Genomic DNA, 15,968 nt, shown 5'->3' with positions numbered 1-15,968 from the left:
ACAACAACTGGGGATAGAGAGTTACCATGACAACAACCACTGGGGATAGAGAGTTAGCCCGAGAACAACCAACTGGGGATAGAGATACCATGACAATAGCCCACTTGGGATAGGGAGTTAGCAAGACAACAACCAACTTGGGATAGAGTTACCATGAAAACAACCCACTGGGGATAGAGAGTTAGCACGACAATAACCAACTGGGGATAGCGAGTTACCATGACGACTACAACCAGGGGCGTAGGAATGAGTTTAACATTGGGGGGGACACATATCGGAAACCTGACAGATCCGTTAATGGTTTGAACAGAAATATGTCATAAGTTAACTACACTGAAAAAATTCACAAATATATTTTATTCTACTAAAAAGATACATTTGTAAATGTAAAGGAAAACACATTTTGAATGGCAGTAATGAACTGATAAATATCAAATCAATTCTTTAATTGCACGCTCAATCATCCAGTTTTTTAGAATAAGAAGCAGTGACAAGACGCTGTGTTGCGCTTTCAAAATAAAATAAAATATTTTTCTCCTCCGGTATAATTTTTAGGTGGGACAGATGCGCCTGTCTCCAATATTGGAGGGGACACGTCCCCTCCGTCCCCCCCCGGTTCCTACGCCCTTGACTACAACCAACTAGGGATAGAGAGCTACCATGACAACGACAACCAAATGGGGATAGAGTTACCATGACAATGACAACCAACTGGGGATAGATAGTTAGCATGACAACAACCAATTGGGGATAGAGCGTTACCATGAAAACCACCAACTGGGGATAGCGAGTTACCATGACAACTACAACCAACTAGGGATAGAGAGCTACCATGACAACGACAACCAAATGGGGATAGAGTTACCATGACAATGACAACCAACTGGGGATAGATAGTTAGCATGACAACAACCAATTGGGGATAGAGCGTTACCATGAAAACCACCAACTGGGGATAGCGAGTTACCATGACAACTACAACCAACTAGGGATAGAGAGCTACCATGACAACGACAACCAAATGGGGATAGAGTTACCATGACAATGACAGCCAACTAGGGTTAGAGAGTTAGCATGACAACAGCCAATTGGGGATAGAGCGTTACCATGAAAACCACCAACTGGGGATAGCGAGTTACCATGACAACTACAACCAACTAGGGATAGAGAGCTACCATGACAACGACAACCAAATGGGGATAGAGTTACCATGACAATGACAGCCAACTAGGGTTAGAGAGTTACCATGACAACAACCAAATGGGGGTTTCAGATTACTATGCAGGGTTTTCAACTGAAATACAACTTATTTGTCTCTGTGTCTCCAAGTCTCCCACTCTCTTTGTCTCCCCCCTCTCTCTCTCTCCCTCTCTATCCCTCTCCCCCCCCTCCATATTGAGGAGGGTTTCTAAGTTTCAGTGGACTTCAGAGTCGGGGTCAAGGTCAGAGTTCAGAGTTGGGGTCAGGGTTAGGGGCAGAGTCAGGGTGTTGATACCCTCTGTAGCTCTATCATGCTGTTATTAAAGGTTATATTCACCTACACTAATATAAGGTAAGATGTTATTAATGTTATTATTAGTTATTATTATTATTATTATTATACTATTCATAAAGAATAGTCATATCATGATTATGTATAAAATAAAGAGAGGACAATAATATGTCAAATTCTAAGTATTACATATATATAGAGAGAAAAGGAATAGAGATATGTGTATCATCTCATTCTAATAAGCCTCTGAGCTGAGGCGGGCTGAGGCGGGCTGAGGGGGGCGCTCGTGCACCGGTCCTCCTCCTCCTCCTCCTCCTCCTCAGCGGTCTCGAGAGGAACGGGACGGTCGCACCGCAGCACGAGCTGAAGACCGGGTCCGGTACGAACCACCGGCACGGAATGAGCCCGCACCCCGTCACTTGGACCTGAGTTCGGCTTTAACGTTCAACCGTTCAACAGTTCAACAGCATGGCGCCGCGGAGAGGCGCGCGGCTGACCCTAGCGCTCATCCTCATCTGTCACTCAAGTAAGAGATCTGGTTTTATGTCTTTTTAGGGTCTGGTTTCCATGTCTGATTTATTAAGAACGGCTTTTAAACGTAGTTCTGCGTTTTATTTTATACGTAGTCGTTTTTTGTTTCCGGACTTTTGCGGAGGAAACCAAAGTGCGCACCAAGTAGAGAATAGAATCGACGCTCCGGACAGACCGACCCAGGGCTTCGGTTGGACCGAACTGGGGCTCCGGTTGGACCGATCCGGGGCTTAGGTCGGGACCGCCGAGTCCCTCTCCGCGTCTCGTTCCGGGACTGATCCGTGTCCTAGTTGTGGGTTTATCCACGTGCGTAATTTCAAAAGTGGATCTTCTTCTAGAATGTGCGAATCTTCCTGACCCTGCGTTTCTTTACAGCGGTTCTCTTTGTGTGTACTTGTACTTACTTGTACTTGTAGTTCTTTAAGTGCGCAGTTGGCCTCGACGTGAAACGTTCACACGGCCGCGCGTCTCGGCACAAAGCTGTCATCATGAATAGAATAGTTTGGACACGCTCGTCTCCCGCTGTTATGAAGAAAGTCATGCGCTCCGGAACGAGGAGCGAGGTGCGCGGGGACTGGGAGGAGGGCTCCGTGGGAACCGGGACTCCACTCTCTGGTTCTGTTGGATTATCTTCAGCTACACAGCATTGTAATAAAGTAGGCTATCTGATCAGATGGGTAGGCCTACCAGGGGTAGGATACCAGGAGTAGGAGATCAGGGGACTAGGGGTAAGACACCAGGGGTAGGAGACCATGAGAATAGGGGTTGGACACCAGGGGTAGGAGACCAGGGGTAGGAGACAAGGGGGCCAGGGGTAGGACACCAGGAGTAGGAGACTAGGGGACCAGGGGTAGGAGACCAGGGGTCTAGGGGTAGGAGACAAGGGGTAGGAGACCAGGGGTAGGACACTAGGGGACCAGGGGTAAATCACCAAGGGTAGGAGACTAGGAGACCAGAGGAGACAGAAATCACATAACACTGAAATAATTGAGATGGAAGTTAACTAGTCAGTGTGGAATGGAGGGTTGAATGTTGGAGTCAAGGCGGTTCTAATCTGAACTGAAGGTGTCTTCATTGAGTCCTAGTGCTCCACCCCAGCAGTAGATGTGCTAGAGCTGGGCTACCATCCTATTGTGGGCTGGCAGAGATCAGTCCACATCCTGAGTCCTGAACAAAGGTTCTGTGTCGCGGCGTGGGTTCAGGGCTGGTCTGAGGGTGGCTGGGGTGGTTCAGCGGCTGGTGTGAGCTCCGGTTGGGGGGTTACGCTTCACTTCACCTTTTGCTGTAATCTGGCGGCCGCTGGGCGCCTTTGTGGAGCTTCCTGTGAACTTGGACGTGTGCTCCCATGTTTTGGTCCTGTCCCCTCCACAGAAACCTCCCCAAACACTACCTCCTCCACCTCACCACCTCTCTTAACCACCTCCTCCCCCTCACCACCTCCTCCACCTCACCTCCTCCTCCACCTCACCACCTCCTCCTAACCACCTCACCACCTCCTCCACCTCACCACCTCCTCCACCTCACCACCTCCTCCTCACCACCTCCTCCACCTCACCACCTCTCTTAACCACCTCCTCCACCTCACCACCTCCTCCACCTCACCACCTCCTCCTCACCACCTCCTCCACCTCACCACCTCTCTTAACCACCTCCTCCACCTCACCACCTCCTCCACCTCACCACCTCCTCCTAACCACCTCACCACCTCCTCCCCCTCACCACCTCCTCAACCTCACCACCTCCTCCTCACCACCTCACCACCTCCTCCCCCTCACCTCCTCCTCCACCTCACCACCTCCTCCACCTCACCTCCTCCTTCTCACCACCTCCTCCACCTCACCACCTCCTCCACCTCACCACCTCCTCCTCACCACCTCACCACCTCCTCCACCTCACCACCTCCTCCACCTCACCACCTCCTCCTAACCACCTCACCACCTCCTCCCCCTCACCACCTCCTCAACCTCACCACCTCCTCCTCACCACCTCACCACCTCCTCCCCCTCACCACCTCCTCCACCTCACCACCTCCTCCACCTCACCTCCTCCTCCTCACCACCTCCTCCACCTCACCACCTCCTCCACCTCACCACCTCCTCCTCACCACCTCACCACCTCCTCCCCCTCACCACCTCCTCCCCCTCACCACCTCCTCCACCTCACCACCTCCTCCACCTCACCACCTCCTCCTAACCACCTCACCACCTCCTCCCCCTCACCACCTCCTCCCCCTCACCACCTCCTCCACCTCACCTCCTCCTCCACCTCACCACCTCCTCCTAACCACCTCACCACCTCCTCCACCTCACCACCTCCTCCTAACCACCTCACCACGTCCTCCCCCTCACCACGTCCTCCACCTCACCACCTCCTCCTAACCACCTCACCACCTCCTCCCCCTCACCACCTCCTCCACCTCACCTCCTCCTCCACCTCACCTCCTCCTCCACCTCAGCACCTCCTCCCCCTCACCACCTCCTCCATCTCACCACCTCACCACCTCCTCCCCCTCACCACCTCCTAACAACCTACTCCACCTCCCCACCACCTCCCAGAACACCACCTCCTCCACCTCACCACTGTCACCTCCTCTCCAGACACCACCTCCTCCCCCTCACCACCTCCTCCACCTCACCTCCTCCTCCACCTCAGCACCTCCTCCTATTCACCCCCACCTCCTCCCCCTCACCACCTCCTCCACCTCACCACCTCCTCCACCTCACCACCTCCTCCACCTCACCACCACCTCCTGACCACCCCCTCCACCTCACCACTGTCACCTCCTCTCCAGACACCACCTCCTCCCCCTCACCACCTCCTCCCCCTCACCACCTCCTCCACCTCACCTCCTCCTCCACCTCAGCACCTCCTCTTATTCACCCCCACCACCTCCTCCACCTCAGCACCTCCTCCCAGGTTAGCTGTTAGCCTACAGAACCCTCAGGTTAGCTGGGCGGCTGTTATCATAACAAAACAGACACAGAAGACCCCCCTGCTCTCTCTCTCTCTCTCTCTCTCTCTCTCTCTCTGTCTCTCTCTCTCTCTCTCTCTCTCTCTCTCTCTCTCTCTCTCTCTCTCTCTCCCCAGGTGACCCCACCTGTTCAGAGGTCTTTTGTGATCCTGCCCTCTTTATGAGGTCAGAGTGATGATGATCCTTAATGCCTCGAGGTTCATTTGCATAATCACTAGGCCAGCCTGTAGATATGGGTCGAGTTAATCTGCACCCCAGGATTATAGTCCCTCTGCACCATCAACACCACCGATACCCCCATCACCACAACACCACCACCACCACAACACCATCACCACCACCGATGCCCCCATCACCACCACAACACCATCAGCACACCATCACCACCACAACACTATCAACACCACCTCTCCACCCTTCCTTGTCGTCCTTCTTCCTAAGTCATGCCTCTGTGATACGAGGAAGAATAGTTCGCCCTCCTCCTGTCCTCTTTTGGGCTCTCTCTCTCTCTCTCTCGCTCTCTCTCTCTCTCGGCCGGTGGCGGGGGCCGCGGGGTGCAGGTCAGGGCAGCCTGGATGTTTGATGACCAGATTAGTGGGTATTAGCCCCGCAACATGCAGCCAGGCCGCTGCCGAGCCCCAGTCTGGCCTGACTGCCCTCCCTAGCTCGCCCTTCTCTGGGTGGGGCACCAAACAGAAGAGGGACCTGGGAGAGGGAAGATGCTAGGGGTAGGAGGAGGAGGAGGAGGAGGAGGAGTGGAGAGGGAAGAGGAGATAAGGAGGAGCAGAAAGAGTGAGGAGGAAGAGATGAGGAGAAAGAGTGAGGAGGAGGAGGAGGAGGAGGAGGAGGAGGAGGAGATGAGGAGCAGGAGGAGGAGGAGGGCAGCAGAAGGAGAGGGGTGAGGGGGAAGCATTTAAGCGTGACGCATGATGGCACTGAGATTAGTTACAGGGCTGGTGGTGGCTCACACACACACACACACACACACACACACACACACACACACACACACACACATACACACAGACTCTCCCCCCCACAGCATTTTAATCCCCCTCATTATATATCTCCCCGCGCTGGGTGGGTATTGTGTGTGTGTGTGTGTGTGTGTGTGTGTGTGTGTGTGTGTGTGTGTGTGTGTGTGTGTGTGTGTGTGTGTGTGTGTGTGTGTGTGTGTCTGTGTGTGTGTGTGAAATACATTGTTTGTTGACTTGTATGGGTGTTGTACTACCCTGGGAGCCAAGTAGTACCCAGAACTGGGCTGGAGTACCCTGGTACCACCTACAGTACCCTGGTACCACTATAGTACCCTGCTACCAAACTATAGTACCCTGCTACCAAACTATAGTACCCTGGTACCACTCTAGTACCCTGCTACCAAACTATAGTACCATGCTACCAAACTATAGTACCCTGGTACCACTATAGTACCCTGCTACCAAACTATAGTACCCTGCTACCAAACTATAGTACCCTGGTACCACTATAGTACCCTGCTACCAAACTATAGTACCCTGCTACCAAACTATAGTACCCTGCTACCAAACTATAGTACCCTGGTACCACTATAGTAATGTGGGGCCACCTTGTACCCTGGTGCCAGCTATAGTACTCTGGTACCACCTATAGTACCCTGGTACCACCTTTAGTACCCTGGTATCACTATAGTACCCTGGTACGACCTATTATACCCTGTTACAACTATAGTACCCTGGTTCCACTATAGTACTCTGGTACCACTTATAGAACCCGAGTACCACCTATAGTACCACCTATAGTACCCTTGGACCCCTATAGTGCCCTGGGACGACTATAGTACCCTGGTACCATACCCATGAATGGATGATGGATGGACCGATAGATACCAGTAGAATACCAGTAGGACCGGTACTACAACAGGCTGTGTGGTTGGTAGACAAAGGGATGGATAACGATTAGGTGCTGATGATGAAAAGTGTGTCAAGGTTAGGCAATGATAGCCCCCCCCGACCAACCCCCCCCGGACAGTTTCCAATTAGGTCATCTCTTTAAATAGAGGTCCCTGGGCGCTGGTTAATGAGGTGATGGGGCCGGTTAATAGCTCAGGGGGCGGGGGGGGGGATCTGCTCTGGATCCTGGGAGGACCATTCCGGGGGGGGGGGGCCAGGCCGCTGGTCCACCTGGCCGCTGGTCCACCATGTTGCTGGTCCCTGACCACCAGGCTCTACTCTCACTGGGAAGACAGACAGACAGACAGACAGACAGACAGACAGACAGACAGAAATGTCACGAAGGTTGGAGTCCCGGAAACAAGACTTCTTCCCTAAGCGCCGTGAAGGTGAAGCTAGCATCTCAGCTAGCATTGAGCTAGCGTCTCAGCTAGCTGCACCGGGCTAGGGATGGCACTGGGCTAGGGTTAGCCTAGCCGCCGCCTGTCCCACCATCAAAACACAGATCCTGGAAATATCTACTCTGAAAATCTCCCTCTCCCTCTCTCTCCCCCTCTGTCTCTCTCTCCCCTCCCCCCTCCCTCTCTCTCTCGCCCCCCCCATCATCTCTTTTTTTCTCTCTCTCTCTCTCCTCTCTCTCTCTCCCTCCCCTCTCCCCCCACTCTTTCTGTCTCTGTCTTTCTCTTTCTCCCCCTCCCTCCCCCCTATGTCTCTTTTTCTCTCCCCCCTTCCCCCCCCCCCTCTCTCTATGTAGCTCACTCTCCAGCCCCCCCCCCCCCCCCCCCGTCTCCCCCTCTCAGTGGTGGGATTGAGTTGTGTGTGTCGGGCCCCTCTCTCTCTCAGGGGCCCGTGAGATCAATTAGCCGAGGATCTCCTCAGCCAAGCCCTGCTCCACACACACTTATACACACACACATACTTATATATGAACACACCCACTTATGTACAAACACACACACACTCACACACACACACACAGACACTCACACACACAAACACATGCAAACACACACAGACATACTTATGTATGAACACACACAATTTATATACTTTATGTGTATATATATATATATATATATATACATATATATGTATATACACACACAAACACACGTTTTGATTTACACAGACACACACACACATATACACACACACACTCTCTTTAATCAAACCCTTATATAAATATACACGCCCAAACTTATAGACACACACACACACACACACCCCCCGGGAGAGGGGACCGTCTCTCTATTCCGGCTCATGAATCAGAGTTAGGGTCTATCGTCCCGCTCAGCGGTCCTCTCTCAGGTCCTCTCAGCCTTTCAGTCGTCTCTTCCTGTAAACAGACCTTCTCTGAGTGGACGTCTTCCAGCATCGCCCGGGAAATGTTTAGAGGGACTGGGAAGCAAAGCACTGGGAGACGGAGAGAGAGAGAGGCCACTTATTCCTCCCAGTGGGTGGCTGAGCCGCGACACAATCAGACCTCAGGACCTCCTGTCTCCCTAAAGCCTGAACCCCCTGGAGACCCCTCACTGTCTGAGGAAGACTGGTGCTACTGGGCAGCTCCCAGCAGAACCAGTAGCAGACCGTGGTGCTACTGGGCAGCTCCCAGCAGAACCAGTAGCAGACCGTGGTTCTACAGGGTAGCTCCCAGCAGAACCAGTAGCAGAGTGTGGTTGTATTGGGTAGCTCCCAGCAGAACCAGTAGAAAACTGTGGTTATACTGGGCAGCTCCCAGCAGAACCAGTAGCAGACCGTGGTGCTACTGGGCAGCTCCCAGCAGAACCAGTAGCAGACCGTGGTTCTACAGGGTAGCTCCCAGCAGAACCAGTAGCAGAGTGTGGTTGTATTGGGTAGCTCCCAGCAGAACCAGTAGAAAACTGTGGTTATACTGGGCAGCTCCCAGCAGAACCAGTAGAAAAACGGTGGGTATACTGGGTAGCACCCAGTAGAACCAGTAGCAGACTGTCGTTGTACTGGGCAGCTCCCAGTGTAACCACAGATGTATTATTAATTTAAGTTCTTGTCTTTAGAAGTCCAGCACACAGCCTGTAGCACTGGTAGCTACCGGAAGTAGCGGTGTTGTTTACAGCCCAGCAAATGTGCTAAAGGGCTAACGGCCTGTGTTACCAAGGAGACGGATGTTAAACAGGCGCAAGCCACTGGTGGCGGAGCTGACCCTAGTTCCACGTTTACTGAATGCTGATTGGCTCATGACGGCCCAATCAATCACTGCCTGGTGTGGAGCTCCCGGTGTGTAGCTCTAGTTGTGTAGCTCATGGTGTGTAGTTCTAGTTATGTAGCTCCTGGTGTGTAGCTCTTGCTGTGTAGCTCATGGTGTGGAGATCTAGTTGTGTAGCTCTAGTTACTACTAGTGATACTGTAAGCACTGATTACTGGGATGTACTGTAAAGCAGTGTAAAGAAGTGTAAAGTAGTGTTTGGCAAGAAGTCTAAAATACTGTTAGGCAAGTACTCTACAGTAGTTTAAAGTACTGTAGTACAGCACTTGACATTACTATACAATACTTGCAGTACCTTACACAACTTCTCTAACAGTACTTTACATTACTTTACATTACTTTACACAACTTCCCTAACTTTACCTTACAATACTTTATAGTACATTCCCTGGGATCTGCCCAAAGTACTGTAAAGTACTGTTAGGGAAGTTGTGTAAAGTACTGTAAAGTACTGTTAGGGCTTAACTGTGAAGAACTTTTAAGGCTGTTAGGGCTGTACTGTAAAGAAGTGTAAAGTACCATTATGGCGTTATTGTAAAGCACTGTAAAGTAGCCATAGTCTTGTCAAACAATCCAGATATTCAAGCTTGTGTTTCAGTCAGGCCATCGCTGGGCAGCCATTCATTTCCAAATATGGTTGCAGCCTTCAGTTGTTCACATACTTCCAGCCAATCAGATTAAATAACTATGTGTTCTGGCTTTCTTCTAAAATATCTTTAATTGCTCCGCATGTTGCAACACTTTCCTCTTTCCTTGGGAACTGCCATTGTTATTTTCATTTGGCAGAATACAGTGTCTGTAAAGAAAGCAGCGTAAGGTACTATAAAGTGTCTGTAAAGACAGCAGTGTAAGGTACTATAAAGTGTAAAGACCGTTGTTAAGAATGTATAAAGTGTAAGGAAAGCAGTGTAAAGTAGTATTAAGTATAAAGTGTAAGGGAAGCAGTGTTATTAGCATTAAGTATAAAGCTTAAGGACAGTAAATACTGTATTAAGCATAAAGTGTAAGGGCAGCAGTGTAAAGTAGTATTAAGTATAAAGGTATAAGTATTAAGTATAAAGTGACAGAAGTGTAAAGTAGCATTAAGTATAAAGTGTTAAATATTAAGTATAAAGTGACAGCAGTGTCCATCAGGACAGTGGAGTCCTGTTCGTGTCCTCAGCCTCCAGTCATGGACGGGGTCCAGGACTGGCATTGAAGGACCGGTGGTGGTCTTACAACCCACAGCCAACCCCCGTCTTACACATCCTGGCAAGGCCGTGTTCTCAGCCTGGAGCTGCTTGGCTAGTCAAGCTAGCGGTGCTGTCTGCTAATCCTCTTATTCAGTGGACCACTGCTACGCCTGCAAACCCTCTCTCTTCCTCCCCCTTCCCCCACCAACCCCACCCCCTACACCCACACCCTCCCCCCCAGAGCCACACCCTCCCCAGCCAGCCAATGCTGGCCGTGCTCCACTTAGGAGGAACGCCCAGTTGTGTAGAGCTGTTCCTTCCTGCAGGGCTCAACCAACACTATCACTACCACCCCCCCCACTACCTCCACCTCCAACCCCACTACCTCCACCACCACTATCACTACCTCCACCACTATCACTACCTCCACCACCACTATCACTACCTCCACCACCACTATCACTACCACCCCCCCCACTACCTCCACCTCCAACCCCACTACCTCCACCACCACTATCACTACCTCCACCCCCACTATCACTACCTCCACCCCCACTACCTCCACCACCACTATCACTACCTCCACCCCCACTACCTCCACCACCACTATCAATACCTCCACCCCCACTATCACTACCTCCACCACCACAACCTCCACCCCCACTACCTCCACCAGCACTACCTCCACCAGCACTAACTCCACCTCCACCACCATTACCTCCACCTCCACCACCACTACTACTACCTCAACCCCAACTACCTCCACCCCCACTATCACTACCTCCACCCCCACTACCTCCACCCCCACTATCACTACCTCCACCCCCACCACCACTACCTCCTCCACCACCACCACTTCTACTCCCTACACCACCACCACCCATACCTCCTAGCTAACCTATTCCAGGCTGGCTAAAGGATGCTATTAAGCGTGCTAACTCTGCTAGCATTGGTATTCCCGGTGTAGCTCCTGCATGCTAACGCGGGGCGTGGCCGGGCGTGCCGTCTGAGCAGCAGCTGCTGTCTTTGTTGTCCACTTGTCAATAGCCGGCGGTTTCTGGTCCGTCTTTTGTCAGGGCGGGTTACGTAACTTAAACCAGGCTGTGTGTACCGCAGATGAGTGTGTTCTGAGTGTGTAGCGTGTGTGAACTGTGTGTGTACTGAGTGTGTGTAGCAGTTCACTCAGTCAAAACATCAGACATCGATCAAGGGAACGCTATCTGAGAGCAGACCGGACAAGGTCCTTCTGTGTGGTCTGGGACCGTGGGAGACCGGGGGAAGACCAGGGGAAGACCAGTGGGAGACCGGGGAGAGACTAAGGGAAGACCAGTGGGAGACCGGGGGAAGACCAAGGGAAGGCCAGTGGGAGACCGGGGGGAGACGAAGGGAAGACCAGTGGGAGACTGGGGGAAGACCAAGGGAAGGCCAGTGGGAGACCGGGGGGAGACCGGGGGAAGACCAAGGGAAGACCAGTGGGAGACCAGGGGTTGACCAAGGGAAGACCAGTGGGAGACCGGGGGGAGACCAGGGGAAGACCAGTGGGAGACCGGGGGGAGACCAGGGTGGAGACCAGTGGGAGACTGGGGGGAGACCAGGGGGGAGACCAGTGGGAGACCGGGGGGAGACCAAGGGGAGACCAGTGGGAGAACGGGGGGGAGACCGGGGGGAAACCGGGGGGAGACGGGGGGGAGACCGGGGGGAGACCAGTGGGAGACCGGGGGGGGACCGGGGGGGAGACCGGGGGGAGACCGGGGGGAGACCGGGGGGGAGACCGGGGGGAGACCAAGGGAAGACCAGTTGGAGACCGGGGGGGAGACCGAGGGGAGACCAAGGGAAGACCAGTTGGAGACCGGGGGGAGACCGGGGGGAGACCATGGGGAGACCAGGGGGGGATAGACCAGGGGGAGAGAGACCAGGGGGAGAGAGACTGGGGGGAGACCAGGGGGAGACCAGGGGGGAGACCAGGGGGGGACCAGGGGAGCCCCGTCTCTGGAACCACTGACCAGCAGACCGTAAACATATAATCCAGATTAGGTTGGTATCATCCAGAGTCCATCTCACAGCAGGACGCCCTCTCTCTGACAGACGGATCCTAGTGACACCAGTGGGAGATCAGAGCGTCACTGGAGAGATCAGCTTCATTCCTGGTAGATGATTACAGCTGAGGGTCAAGGACCTTCTGCTGTTCATCAAGGTCCACCAACGTTTGATCTCTCATTCTGTGGTGGTGGTGCATGTAGTTCTGCTTAGTGGGTTCCACCCCCAGCTGAAAGGGTCTGGGTTCGATCCCCCAGGGTTCAAACTCTAGCCGTAGTCACTCTTAAACACGCAGCCCTTAACCTCTCCCTGTAGTCACCCTTAAACACGCAGCCCTTAACCTCTCCCTGTAGTCACCCTTAAACACGCAGCCCTTAACCTGTCCCTGCTCCTTAATGACATGCAGCTAATCAAACAAGCTCTTCTTAAGGGACGCAGTGATCAGTGAAGAGTTTTCCTACTCCGCCGGCTGGGGGTTTGACTGCCTGAGCCGTGAGCACCAATGGGAATCCTGCTTGCTCTTAAGTTAGAGAGCTCAGAGAGCGCAGAGTCAGAGCCTTGGTGAAGCCTCTGACCTGCAGGTTCTCATAGACCTGACCTTACGGCCACATTCCTCTCACCTCTGAATCCTGTTCCACAACCTCCCTGAGCCCTGAGCCACGAGCCTCACCTGTCGCCCTACTCACCTGGGGGTACGACACATCAGACACAACGAGGAGCTGACCTGGTGGTGGGGATTGTTAGTGAGGCGGGGGCGGGGGGATGTTAGACACAGCCGGCAGGTCAGCTGATGGCTGGGATGGGATAACAAGCTGAATGACCTCACCTCACCCGTCTCACCTGTCTGACCTTCCCTTTTCATCTCACCTGTCTCACCTGTCTGTCCTCACCTGTCTGCCCTCACCTGTCTCACCTGTCTGTCCTCACCTGTCTCACCTGTCCCCCAGTGTGTACAGACCCATTCTGTGTCTTACAGAATGGGTTACCATAGTGTTACCATAGTGACCAAATACTCTGTAGGGTTTGAGTAGGGCTGTGTTTATGGTAATGATCATGTGTTTTTTCACGAGTGCGTGTTTATGATGTTAACAAGTGTGTGTTGCTGATGTTAACAAGCGTGCGGCTGTGTGTTTACAAGTGTGTTGACGTTGTGTACTTGTTGTTTTCAGTGGACCAGACCAGCTCCTACGGTTACAGGAACCAGAGGAAGTTCTCAGAAGAAATCGACTGGTCGTACGCAGGTACGCCTCCTGCTCTCCTCCTCCTCCTCCCCTCCTCCCCCCTTCTCCTCCCCGTCCTCCTCCCTCCTCCCCTCGTCCTCCCCTTCTCCTCCTCCCTCCTCCCCTCGTCCTCCCCTTCTCCTCCTCCCTCCTCCTCCCTCCCCCTCCCCTTCTCCTCCCCCTCCTCCTCCCTCCCCCTCCCCGTCTCCTCCCCCTCCTCCTCCCTCCCCCTCCCCTTCTCCTCCTCCCTCCTCCTCCCTCCCCCTCCCCTTCTCCTCCCCCTCCTCTCCTCCCCTCCTCTCCTCCCCTCCTCTCCCCCCCTCCTCTCCTTACCTACTCACTTTAGCTCCTCTCCTCCCCTTCTTTTCTCACTGCCTGTCCTGTATGTAGTGTGTGTGTGTGTGTGTGTGTGTGTGTGTGTGTGTGTGTGTGTGTGTGTGTGTGTGTGTGTGTGTGTGCGTGTGTGTGTGTGTGTGTTGAAGTGCGGGTTGTGTGTGTGTGTGTGTGTGTGTGTGTATATGTCTGTATATGTGTGTGTGTGTGTGCGTGTGTGTGTGTGTGTGTCTGTGTCTGGGTGTGTGTGTTGACCTATGGACCAACACCACAGGTGTCTGAGAGATGTCACTTCAATGACAACACTTTGATGCTCCAGAGTCCTCACAACCGCACGTCTTTATGTGTGTCTGTGTGTGTGTGTGTGTGTGTGTGTGTGTGTGTGTGTGTGTGTGTGTGTGTGTGTGTGTGTGTGTGTGTGTGTGTGTGAGTGTCTGTGTGTGTGTGTGTGAGAGTGTGTGTGTGTGAGTGTGAGTGTGAGGGGGCTGCACTCTGCTTCAAAGAGGGGGCTCAGCCAGGTGAACGAGGTGTGAAGAGGTTCTGTGATGCAGCCTGAGAGTGAGAAGACAGACAGACCCATAGGAAGAGGAGGAAGTGACAGATTTACACAGGAAGTGATTATCATAACGACCAACAGGGTTGTATGTACAGACCTACAGGGTCGTTAGTAACAACCTCTACAGAGTCGTTACTGGGGACCTCTACAGGGTCGTTAGTAACGGCCTGTACAGGGACTTTAGTAATGACCTAGGGACCTCTTCAGGGTCGTTAGTAACAATCTCTACAGGGACTTTAGTAACGACCTGGGGACCTATACAGGGTCGTTAGTAACAATCTCTACAGGGACTTTAGTAACGACCTGGGGACCTATACAGGGTCGTTAGTAACGCCTTGTACAGGGTCATAAGTAGCGGCCTCTACAGGGTTGTTAGTAACGAGCTCTACGGGGTCTTTAGTAACAACCTCTACGGGGTCTTTAGTAACAACCTCTGAGGGGTCGTCAGTAACGCCCTCCAGGGGGTATCGGAGGTAGAACCTGAGGAGGGCGTCAGAGGGAATAACGGCCCCTGAAGAGAGGCTCTGAGTGGGGGGGTTCTGAGGGCCTTCTGCTCTCCAGACTCATCTGAGTGTGTTTGGGTCCGGCCCGGGGCTCATGTTGGGATTAGCATGTGAATGCGCTCCCCATTCTCCTGGCTCCCTCGATGAGGGGCCCATTGTGGAGACACCAGTGTCCCCGCGGGCCCCCGGCCAGGGAGCGGCCCCGCACCGCGCTGCTCACGCCCGCTGCTACACCTCCTCCTCCGGCGGCTCCTGGCTGCTCCAGGCCGAGCCGCTACATCCCCGTCTGTCTCCACTACACCCCGTCTGTCTGCAGACAGCAACAGCAACAAGCTGACCCCAACATGAGAGAGATTAGAGAGAAAATTAGAAGGAACCGTGGAGAAATTAGGGTTGATTCAATTCAATTCAATGTTATCTATATAGCCCTTAACCATCGGTCCAGGCTCAAGGGGCTTAACAGGCCGTGTGTCACTGACCTACCCCTGACCCTAGCCCCCCAGAGGGCAAGAACAACTTCCTTAGTTAGTAAGGAAGAAATCTAGAGAAGGAACGCAGAGTGGGGATCCCTCCTTCAGAGTGGGGAATCCCTCTTCAGAGTGGAGGACCCCTCCTTCGGGCTGGGGGATCCCTCCTTCAGAGTGGGGGGTCCCTCCTTCAGAGTGGGGGATCCCTCCTTCAGATTGGGGGATCCCTCCTTCAGAGTGGGGGATCCCTCCTTCAGATTGGGGGATCCCTCCTTCAGATTGGAGGTTCCCTCCTACACACATACAGGCAAAACCTTTAAATGGGTCACATGGTGCTGGCCGGTTAACCATAAGGAGAGTCCAGGCCTTCAGTCGTAGTCGCTGCGCTATGCCAGGCGTCCAGTGAGATGGGTTGGATATGAGTTCTCCTAGTTCTCCTAGTTCTCCTGTACCTCATGTCTCCTGGAGGTCTTGGAGGTCCTGACAGCGGCTGGTTCTACACTGCAGAACGTGGTT

General features: G+C 53.1%; 1 protein-coding gene across 1 annotated transcript in view; it reads left to right on the top strand.

Annotated features, from left to right (window-relative positions):
- Positions 1-1,835: 1,835 nt before the first annotated feature.
- ptprz1a (protein tyrosine phosphatase receptor type Z1a) overlaps positions 1,836-15,968 on the top strand; it is a 45,971-nt gene continuing 31,838 nt past the window's right edge. Inside the window, exons 1-2 of the mRNA XM_079742599.1 lie at positions 1,836-2,018; positions 13,543-13,614. Coding sequence (XP_079598725.1) covers positions 1,961-2,018; positions 13,543-13,614 — 130 coding nt within the window. The 5' untranslated portion in view covers positions 1,836-1,960. The remainder of the gene's footprint in view (positions 2,019-13,542; positions 13,615-15,968) is intronic.

The sequence above is a fragment of the Pollachius pollachius genome, assembly GCF_949987615.1.
Source record: "Pollachius pollachius genome assembly, chromosome: 9".
NCBI lineage: Eukaryota > Metazoa > Chordata > Actinopteri > Gadiformes > Gadidae > Pollachius > Pollachius pollachius.
This window is presented reverse-complemented; position numbering and strand designations above follow the sequence as displayed.